Raw genomic sequence first — 11,634 nt, 5'->3', positions numbered from 1 at the left:
CACACACACACACACACACACACACACACACAGTGAATTATAAAACACAGCACAGTGCAGGCGAAGAATCGTGCCATTAAATATTCATATCTCAATAACAATAACACGGAGAAAGCATCAGTGCAGTCATGGATTGGAGTTAGGAGAAGCATTAGGCAGCCCCATAACACTTTATAGGACCTGCTGGAGTAATGAGAAATGCAAGAGAAAGGAGGGAGATGTCGAGGAGAGGGAGAGATGAGAGAGAGAGAGCGAGAGGAGGAGAGGGGGAGAAGATTACTGCTGCCTCGAAAGGTCAGCATCTTTCTATCCATCCCACATATCTTTGTAATTGATCCTTTTCTCATCAGTGGGAGTCTCTCCAAATAGGCTGGCATCGATCACACACTTTAAATGCTCATCTTTTCTCCCCGCCAAGCCGCCAAGCACCAAGATGCTTAGGGGAGTGTGTATGTTTTTCTCTTTTATCAGAGTGGTATGGAACAACCCTCCTCCACAGCAGCAGAAAATAGAACATTAACCTGGACTTAAATTATCCCCCAAGGACTTACATTATCCCCAAGGACTTACATTATCCCCAAGGACTTACATTATCCCCAAGTATTTACATGATCCCCAAGTATTTACATGATCCCCAAGGACTTACATTATCCCCAAGTATTTACATTATCCCCAAGTATTTACATTATCCCCAAGTATTTACATTATCCCCAAGGACTAACATTATCCCCAAGGACTAACATTATCCCCAAGTATTTACATTATCCCCAAGGACTTACATTATCCCCAAGTATTTACATTATCCCGATGACTTACATTATCCCCAAGGACTTACATTATCCCCAAGTATTTACATTATCCCCGAGGACTTACATTATCCCCAAGTATTTACATTATCCCCGAGGACTTACATTATTCCCAAGGACTTACATTATCCCCAAGTATTTACATTATCCCCAAGTATTTACATTATCCCCAAGTATTTACATTATCCCCAAGGACTTACATTATCCCCAAGTATTTGCATTATCCCCAAGTATTTGCATTATCCCCAAGTATTTGCATTATCCCCAAGTATTTACATTATCCCCAAGGACTTACATTATCCCCAAGTATTTACATTATCCCCGAGGACTTACATTATCCCCAAGTATTTACATTATCCCCGAGGACTTACATTATTCCCAAGGATTTACATTATCCCCAAGGACTTACATTAACCCCAAGTATTTACATTATCCCCAAGGACTTACATTATCCCCAAGGACTTACATTATCCCAAAGTATTTGTATTTACATTATCCCCCCCAAAAAAGGGGAACGGACAGAGGCCCAGTAGCTTATAAAACTAACTGTAAGTAAATGTAAATACTATTATTGAGGAAAAGCTAGACACACACACGCACACACACACACACACACACTCTCTCTCTCTCTCTCTCTCTCTCTCTCTCTATCTCTCAGATAGTTGTACATCAGTGCTACCAAGGCTTCATCAGCTAGTAATAAAGGAGATGGTTATTTCATTATTGGTCCCCGACCTCATTTAGTCAGACTTAAAGGGTAATCTAGGATTCATTTAGTCAGACTTAAAGGGTAATCTAGGATTCATTTAGTCAGACTTAAAAGGTAATCTAGGATTCATTTAGTCAGACTTAAAGGGTAATCTAGGATTCATTTAGTCAGATATAAAGGGTAATCTAGGATTCATTTAGTAAGACTTAAAGGGTAATCTAGGATTCATTTAGTCAGACTTAAAGGGTAATCTAGGGTTCATTTAGTCAGATTTAAAGGGTAATCTAGGGTTCATTTAGTCAGATTTAAAGGGTAATCTAGGATTCATTTAGTCAGACTTAAAGGGTAATCTAGGATTCATTTAGTCAGACTTAAAGGGTAATCTAGGATTCATTTAGTCAGACTTAAAGGGTAATCTAGGATTCATTTAGTCAGACTTAAAGGGTAATCTAGGATTCATTTAGTCAGACTTAAAGGGTAATCTAGGATTCATTTAGTCAGACTTAAAGGGTAATCTAGGGTTCATTTAGTCAGATTTAAAGGGTAATCTAGGGTTAATTTAGTAAAATTTAAAGGGTAATCTAGGGTTCATTTAGTCAGATTTAAAGGGTAATCTAGGATTCATTTAGTCAGACTTAAAGGGTAATCTAGGATTCATTTAGTCAGACTTAAAGGGTAATCTAGGATTCATTTAGTCAGACTTAAAGGGTAATCTAGGATTCATTTAGTCAGACTTAAAGGGTAATCTAGGATTCATTTAGTCAGACTTAAAGGGTAATCTAGGATTCATTTAGTCAGACTTAAAGGGTAATCTAGGATTCATTTAGTCAGACTTAAAGGGTAATCTAGGATTCATTTAGTCAGACTTAAAGGGTAATCTAGGATTCATTTAGTCAGACTTAAAGGGTAATCTAGGATTCATTTAGTCAGATTTAAAGGGTAATCTAGGATTCATTTAGTAAGACTTAAAGGGTAATCTAGGATTCATTTAGTCAGACTTAAAGGGTAATCTAGGATTCATTTAGTCAGACTTAAAGGGTAATCTAGGATTCATTTAGTAAGACTTAAAGGGTAATCTAGGATTCATTTAGTCAGACTTAAAGGGTAATCTAGGATTCATTTAGTCAGACTTAAAGGGTAATCTAGGATTCATTTAGTCAGACTTAAAGGGTAATCTAGGATTAATTTAGTCAGATTTAAAGGGTAATCTAGGATTCATTTAGTAAGACTTAAAGGGTAATCTAGGATTCATTTAGTAAGACTTAAAGGGTAATCTAGGATTCATTTAGTCAGACTTAAAGGGTAATCTAGGATTCATTTAGTCAGACTTAAAGGGTAATCTAGGATTCATTTAGTAAGACGTATTAAGATGTCTGCATGTGTTTTTATATAAACTCTCTGAAGCATGTCTATGTACCTTCAGTTTACCATCACAGGGGTTGTGCTCGAGGTCTGCTTTAAAAAGAAAACAACAGAGTTATCTTTAAATGGATCACAACAAGGACATAGATCTTATATCAAACATCTAACAAAAAGAATGATGGGTTCTGGTGGACCAGTTTAGCACTTTAGCGGTTTTAGCTGTCAGACTGGAGGTCACAGATGGAGAGAGAGAGAGGAAGCTGTCTGACTGGAGGTCACAGATGGAGAGAGAGAGAGACAGGAAGCTGTCTGACTGGAGGTCACAGATGGAGAGAGAGAGAGAGACAGGAAGCTGTCTGACTGGAGGTCACAGATGGAGAGAGAGAGAGAGAGAGAGAGGAAGCTGTCTGACTGGAGGTCACAGATGGAGAGAGAGAGAGAGACAGGAAGCTGTCTGACTGGAGGTCACAGATGGAGAGAGAGAGAAAAGAAGTGTTGACTGGAGGTCACAGATGAGAGAGAGAGAGAAGCTGTCTGACTGGAGGTCACAGATGGAGAGAGAGAGAGAGAGAGAGAGGAAGCTGTCTGACTGGAGGTCACAGATAGAGAGAGAGAGAGAGAGAGAGAGGAAGCTGTCTGACTGGAGGTCACAGATAGAGAGAGAGAGAGAGAGAGAGAGAGAGAGAGGAAGCTGTCTGACTGGAGGTTACAGCTAGACAGAGAGAGGAAGCTTTCTGATTGGAGGTTACAGCTAGAGAGAGAGAGGAAGCTTTCTGACTGGAGATCACACACACAGTGGGAGAATCACGATGGTGAATCACTTATTGTTCCACTGGTTAGCCAATGCAAGGTTAATAACAGCAGTGATATTGATGCTGTTTACCTGGAAGCTATACACACTTTTGATCGCAGTTCAATGAAAAGATATATAGACCCAAGTACTGTATGATCACACCAATATAAAGTACTGTATGATCACACCAATATAAAGTACTATATGATCACACCAATATAAAGTACTGTATGATCACACCAATATAAAGTACTATATGATCACACCAATATAAAGTACTGTATGATCACACCAATATAAAGTACTGTATGATCACACCAATATAAAGTACTGCATGATCACACCAATATAAAGTACTGTATGATCACACCAATATAAAGTACTGTATGATCACACCAATATAAAGTACTGTATGATCACACCAATATAAAGTACTGTATGATCACACCAATATAAAGTACTACATGTTTCATACTAATATAATGTACTAAGAGCATATCAATATAAAGTACTGCATGTATCATGCCAATATAATGTATCAAATCAAATTCAATTTTATTGGTCACATACACATGGTTAGCAGATGTTAATGGGAGTGTAGCCCTCACCTCCTCCCTGTAGGCCGTCTCGTCGTTGTTGGTAATCAAGCCTACCACTGTAGTGTCGTCTGCAAACTTGATGATTGAGTTGGAGGCGTGCATGGCCACGCAGTCATGGGTGAACAGGGAGTACAGGAGAGGGCTGAGAAGACACCCTTGTGGGGCCCCAGTGTTGAGGATCAGCGGGGTGGAGATGTTGTTTCCTACCTTCACCACCTGGGGGCGGCCCGTCAGGAAGTCCAGGACCCAGTTGCACAGGGTGGGGTCGAGACCCAGGGTCTCGAGCTTAATGATGAGCTTGGAGGATACTATGGTGTTGAATGCTGAGTTGTTGTCGATGAACAGTATTATTACATAGGTATTCCTCTTGTCCAGGTGGGATAAAGCAGTGTGCAGTGTGACTGCGATTGCATTAACTGTGGACCTATCGGGGTGGTAAGCAAATTGAAGTGGGTCTAGGGTGTCAGGTAGGGTGGAGGTGATATGATCCTTGACTAGTCTCTAGTGAGTGCTACGGGGCGATAGTCATTTAGTTCAGTTATCTTTGCTTTCTTGGGAACAGGAACAATGGTGGCCCTCTTGAAGCATGTGGGAACAGCAGACTGGGATAAGGATTGATTGAATATGTCTGTAAACACACCAGCCAGCTGGTCTGCGCATGCTCTGAGGATGCGGCCGGGGATGCCGTCTGGGCCTTCAGCCTTGCGAGGGTTAACACATTTAAATGCTTTACTCAAGTTGGCTGCAGTGAAGGAGAGCCCGCAGGTTTTGGTAGCGGGCCGTGTCGGTGGCACTGTATTGTCCTCAAAGCGAGCAAAAAAGTTGTTTAGTTTGTCTGGGAGCAAGACATCGTGGTCCATGACGTGGCTGGTTTTGTTTTTGTAGTCCGTGATTGACTGTAGACCCTGCCACATACATCTCATGTCTGAGCCGTTGAATTGTGACTCCACTTTGTCTCTATACTGACGCTTAGCTTGTTTGATTGCCTTGCGGAGGGAATAGCTACACTGTTTGTATTCGGTCATGTTTCCGGTCGCCTTGCCATGAGCTTTCAGTTTTACGTGAATGCTGCCATCAATCCACGGTTTCTGGTTGGGGAATGTTTTAATAGTCACTGTGGGTACAACATCACCGATGCACTTGCTAATAAACTCGCTCACCGAGTCAGCGTATTCATCAATGTTATTGTCCGACGCTATGCGGAACATATCCCAGTCCACGTAATCGAAGCAATCTTGAAGCGTGGAATCCGATTGGTCAGACCAGCGTTGAACACACCTGAGCATGGGCGTTTCCTGTTTTAGTTTCTGTCTATAGGCTGGGAGAAACAAAATGGAGTCGTGGTCAGATTTTCCAAAAAGAGGGCAGGGGATGCATCGCAGAAAATAGAGTAACAATGATCCAGGGTTTTACCAGCCCGGGTCGCGAATTCGATATGCTGATAAAATTTAGGGAGCCTTGTTTTCAGATGAGCCTTGTTAAAATCCCCAGCTATAATAAATGCAGCCTCAGGATATGTGGTTTCCAGTTTAGTTCTTTCAGGGCCGTCGATGTGTCTGCTTGTGGGGGATTTACATGACTGATTATAATCGAAGAGAAATTCTCTTGGTAGATAATGCGGTCGGCATTTGATTGTAAAATATAAAGTACTGTATGATCATACCTATATATGGGTACTGTATGTATCCTCCGCTTTTGGTATGGTGTGCATTTTAGGACAAACTTAAGAAGGGTTGACGAATGCCTCAAGGAGGCATGAGGCTGAGGATGTCCTAAAATCTACACCATACATGAGTTATTCTGGACAATGACCCTCTTTGACTTTGTGTGACAGAGGACTTTTGTTTTTATCTTCTAGGTTTACGAACAGGACGACTTGAGTGAACAGATGGCGAGCCTAGAGGGACTCATGAAGCAACTCAACGCCATCACTGGCTCGGCCTTTTAACTCCAGCAGCCCTGGCAGAGAGTCCCACCCAGACAGTCCGTCAGACCTACGCAGCAGCACAGACAGATAGCAGTACCAGTATTACACCATAGGGCAGGGCACAGAGAGGGGGGTATGGTGTCAGAACCTCAGAAACACAGATACTTCTCAACCCCCCCCCCCAAATACTGTAACCAACCCTTCTAACAGACCTCTATGTTACCCTATAATACTATAACTAGTAACAGACCTATCTGTAAACCTATAATACTGTAACCAGTAACAGACCTCTCTGTACCCCTATACATACTGTAACCAGCCCCCCCTAACAGACCTCTCTGTAATCCAAAAACAAAAAGACTAACGATTAAGGAGAATCTAAAAGATAAAGAAATTCATTTCCATGTTTTCCCTAGTGTTGATTTCCTTTTAAAACATCACCTTTTGAGTTTTCATTTATCAATGTTAATTTTGGAGGGTTTCCTTGTGCGTTACTGGTGTATTGGATTGAACTTTGAACTAAAGGCACAAGTGTTACAGCTGGGTTTATAGTATTAGACCTTAGGATTGTTTATTATCTCCAGACACCAACGTTTCCCTGGACCCCTGGTTCACCAACGTTTCTCTGGACCCCTCGTTCACCAACGTTTCCCTGGACCCCTCGTTCACCAATGTTTCTCTGGACCCCTCGTTCACCAACGTTTCCCTGGACCCCTCGTTCACCAACGTTTCCCTGGACCCCTCGTTCACCAATGTTTCCCTGGACCCCTCGTTCACCAACGTTTCCCTGGACCCCTCGTTCACCAACGTTCCCCTGGACCCCTCGTTCACCAACATTTCCCTGGACCCCTCGTTCACCAACATTTCCCTGGACCCCTCGTTCACCAACGTTTCTCTGGACCCCTCGTTGCCTGGTGATGTTGTGAGACAACATGGGAGGTCTCACCGTAACCACACCCTTACGGTGTTGGAATGAAACGTACACCAACTCCTTGTGAACCTGAGGCTGTCCAAATATGGACACCATACACACTCTCCCTCTTCTCTTTCCTAAAACAGTGACACAGTCAGTGACCACAGCCTAGAACATTCTACAGGCTGTGAGGAACACTGGTTAGGCCCGGTACTGGATCATCTCAATACGGACTCTACAGAGCCAACTTCAGACTCTGGAAAGTTCTGGATCCTTGTTCAGGTCCATCTCTGTTGCTGCTCCTCAACTGAACATCTGCCCTGGTTATGTTGCTACCCTATCACAACTACAGACAGCTGTTTGGTGTTTTTTTTTGTTTGTTGCCAAAACGTAGCTTTGAAATCATTAGATCAACATCAAGAATTATAACCACACGCTCCAGTCAATGTATCAATGGTCTTGGGACGTACTGGGACTCAAGACACTATCAAGTGGTATTACAAGGGTCGGAAGGCTTTTGTATGAATATATGATATTTACTCTGGACAATCCATTGTTTTGGTTAAAACCACCTTATTCACCATCCCAACATACAGCGTTCTGTGCATTAAAACCGTGAGAGATATTTTTTGTTGTTGTTGATTATGGTGGCGTTGATGCTATTGATGATTCGTTATTATAACAGTTAAGGTTTTCATGAGACAAACACATGTACCTCAGTTTATGTAAGGTTGACTGACTAATAATGTGATTAACAGTGTGTTCACCAAGGGGTTTGTTTTTGATTCTAGTGCATGGGGGAGGGGAGGTCATTTTTATATGATAAACAATGCATATTATTCCATATAGTATATTTTTACATCAGCAGTTCTGTCAAAGCTGCAGTACAACTATTTTTAAACCAATTGATTAAACCCTACTGGCTTCTAATCTAGTTTTACATTATGGGGCTGCATGGGCTGCTATGCATCACTGAGGATAGATACTGTACATAACCTGAAGCCTGTTAACCAAACATGGCATCAATATGTACCACTTAAGTGATAAATGAATCATTAATCGCCATGGAAATAGGACATCAATATTCTCATGTTTGAATCTGGTAACCCACGGTAACTGTGCTCCCTTTATCATTGGCAAGCCTCTATTTTTTTCCCCCTCTGTAGATGGATTGTCCCAGAGAGATGTAGGGTTCGCTACATTGTCATTCAGAACATGTTTAGATTAGAACGCAGGAGATAAAGGGTCAGCTGCATTGTCATTCAGAACATGTTTAGATTAGAACGCAGGAGATAAAGGGTTCGCTACATTGTCATTCAGAACATGTTTAGATTAGAACGCAGGAGATAAAGGGTTAGCTACATTGTCATTCAGAACATGTTTAGATTAGAACGCAGGAGATAAAGGGTTAGCTACATTGTCATTCAGAACATGTTTAGATTAGAACGCAGGAGATAAAGGGTTAGCTACATTGTCATTCAGAACATGTTTAGATTAGAACGCAGGAGATAAAGGGTTCGCTACATTGTCATTCAGAACATGTTTAGATTAGAACGCAGGAGATAAAGGGTTCGCTACATTGTCATTCAGAACATGTTTAGATTAGAACGCAGGAGATAAAGGGTTAGCTACATTGTCATTCAGAACATGTTTAGATTAGAACGCAGGAGATAAAGGGTTCGCTACATTGTCATTCAGAACATGTTTAGATTAGAACGCAGGGGATAAAGGGTTAGCTACATTGTCATTCAGATCATGTTTAGATTAGAACGCAGGAGATAAAGGGTTGAATTCATTATACTGTATCAAATTTTAGGATTCATATTAGGACACCGACTGGAAATAGTAACAATGCTGAATATGGTATTGATGTCTGTGCCAGTGAGACATTCAAATGGTTTAGTATAGAGGGAAAGAAAAGTTACAGATCAGACGACTCATCAGAAAACAATGTCTTTATTTCCTCACAACAAACTCTCAAGTGTGCTCTCATTCTACGTTGTACCATAGGTTTTTTGTTTGGAGTTTTTCTTTCATCTGTTTGCCCTTCAAGGAAAATTACACAACAAAAAAAAAAATCTAGTTTTCAAAATCTAGAACATTGAAACTCCAGAACATGTCACAGTATGATGCGTTTAGGACACGTTCTAGATTTTAAAGTTATACATTTTGAAAACTTGATTGCTGACCTGCGAAACATTTTAGGATTGTTCCAACAGTGGACTAATGAAATACAACATTGTTTTTGGAGTGGTATTTTCTTTTTAAGACTTTTAAAAAAAAATGTAATTTAATTTGTTGAGAAACATCAAGACGTTCTATGTGCCTATACTTTTGCTTTTCCGTTCTTTAGTTTTTCTCTTCGTTGGTCACTTTATTTGTATGGAGATCTGTGTGAAAATATGAAACGTGATTTTTTTTTCTCTTCGCCTCGCCCTAAGTCCAGGGTAACAAATGAGCTATGATGTTCTGTCGATATAGTCTTCTCTCTTCTGAACGACAGACAGGCAGACAGACCATGGCTATATATTTTCTTGTATGCTGTACATGTGTATTACCATGGAGAAAGGACCGCTGAAGCAAGACAACATGAAAAATATAGTCAGTCCCAAATGGAATCCTATTCCCTATTTAGTGCCCTACTTGTTACTAGAGCCCTATGGACCTTGGTCAAAAAGTAGTGCACTATATAGGGAATAGGGTGCCACGTTTTGTTTTCTTCTTCTATTGTACAGTTCCATAGAGCAACTGAAGGACAAATTGCTACTTAACTCATTGACTGTGGGTGGGTGTGGGGATGGAAAGGGTACTTTTTACGATAAAATGTAATATATTATTTAGAGCACACCTAACTATTATTTATGAAGAACAATGTGATCATTCTGGACATGTAGTTTAGTAGTGGGGGGGGGGGAAGAAAAACGACATTTGGAAAACCCATTCAAGATCTCATTCTCAATACTGTTAGGAAGGTGTCCATCCCATTTAATGACCTCTTCCTGTTGTCATTCTCCCATCAGCCACTTCATGATTGCAGTATCAATATTAGGACAGACTCGGAGTCACAAGCAGTTAGCCCTAATTTCGATACCGTACAGGATAGCACGTCCTCTCAGAAACGGAAGTCACCCGTAGTTACCTTGAGTTGCAAAATTACACAGACACCTATCATGTCACAACTTACCCAAACGCTCTAGATTGTCTGGATATTTGAATAACAAGTGCATTTGATAAACTGTTATGGATGATAGGCTATGGTTATAACCTGTTATGGATGACAGGCTATAGGTTATAACCTGTTATGGATGATAGGCTATGGTTATAACCTGTTATGGATGATAGGCTATAGGTTATAACTTGTTTTGTATGACAGGCTATAGGTTATAACCTGTTATGGATGATAGGCTGAGGTTATAACCTGTTATGGATGATAGGTTATAACCTGTTATGGATGATAGGCTATAGGTTATAACCTGTTAGGGATGATAGGCTATAAATTATAACCTTTATGGATTATAGGCTATAGGTTATAACCTGTTATGGATTATAGGCAATGGGTTATAACAAGTTATGGATGATAGAATATAGGTTATAAACTGTTATGAATGATAGGCTATAGGTTCTAAACTGTTATGGGTTATAGGCTATAGGTTATAAACTGTTATGGATGATGGGCTATAGGTTATAACAAGTTATGGATGATAGGCTATAGGTTATAACCTGTTATGGATTATAGACTATAGGTTATAAACTGTTATGGATGATAGGCAATAGGTTATAACAAGTTATGGATGCTAGGCTATAGGTTATAAACTGTTATGGATGATAGGATATAGGTTATAACAAGAAAGGACCACACTCTTTTTACTAACAAAGCTGTGATGACTGTTGAGAAGGTGAAATATCCAGGAAGAATAAGAAGAAGTCCTAACTATATGTTCTTTGAATTCATACTTAAAAATTGTCAAAACATTTTTTTTTTGAATTGTTAACCAAATTAGATTTAGTGATTGCAATATTAAAAGTGTACATTTTGTTCATTTAAAGTGAAGAAGGGAATAAAGACATGATTGCGTACCTTATTATTATAAAGAGTAAGAAACATCTTCTTCTTGTCTGTTTCTACCCACAACGTTGTATACAATTGCTGGTTTTGTAATGCACTGTAGAGCAAGCAGTCCACTGTTCCTTTTTTTTTTATATAGAAATGGTATTTCAATGGTGTATTCTTTTGTTTGATAAATAAAGTTTTGATACAAAATGCCACTTGCCATTATGTGGAGTCTATATGTAGCTATCATGAAGACTGTGTGAAAACCTCCAGAAGCAAAGTCAAGTCGTCACGTCTCCAAACAGACTAGGACAGCGTCCCAAATGGAACCCTATTCCCTATATAGTGCACTACTTTAGACCAGAACCCTATGGGCCCTGGTCAAAAGTAGTGCACTACAGCATATAGGGAATAGGGTGACATTTAAGATGCAAGCCTGAGTGAAAACCTCCTGAGGCAAGTCGAGCCCTGTCT

General features: G+C 40.3%; 1 protein-coding gene across 6 annotated transcripts in view; it reads left to right on the top strand.

Annotated features, from left to right (window-relative positions):
- Positions 1–11,375, top strand: part of LOC106568544 (netrin receptor DCC) — a 597,715-nt gene extending 586,340 nt beyond the window's left edge. For all 6 annotated transcript variants that reach the window (XM_045692661.1, XM_045692664.1, XM_045692659.1 and 3 more), the window contains one exon: positions 6,128–11,375. In XM_045692661.1, coding sequence (XP_045548617.1) covers positions 6,128–6,217 — 90 coding nt within the window. In that variant the 3' untranslated portion in view covers positions 6,218–11,375. The remainder of the gene's footprint in view (positions 1–6,127) is intronic.
- The last annotated feature ends 259 nt before the right edge of the window (positions 11,376–11,634 follow it).

The sequence above is a fragment of the Salmo salar genome, chromosome ssa13 (assembly GCF_905237065.1).
Source record: "Salmo salar chromosome ssa13, Ssal_v3.1, whole genome shotgun sequence".
NCBI lineage: Eukaryota > Metazoa > Chordata > Actinopteri > Salmoniformes > Salmonidae > Salmo > Salmo salar.
The sequence above is the reverse complement of the archived record's forward strand: the minus strand, read 5'-3'. Positions and strand labels throughout refer to the sequence as shown.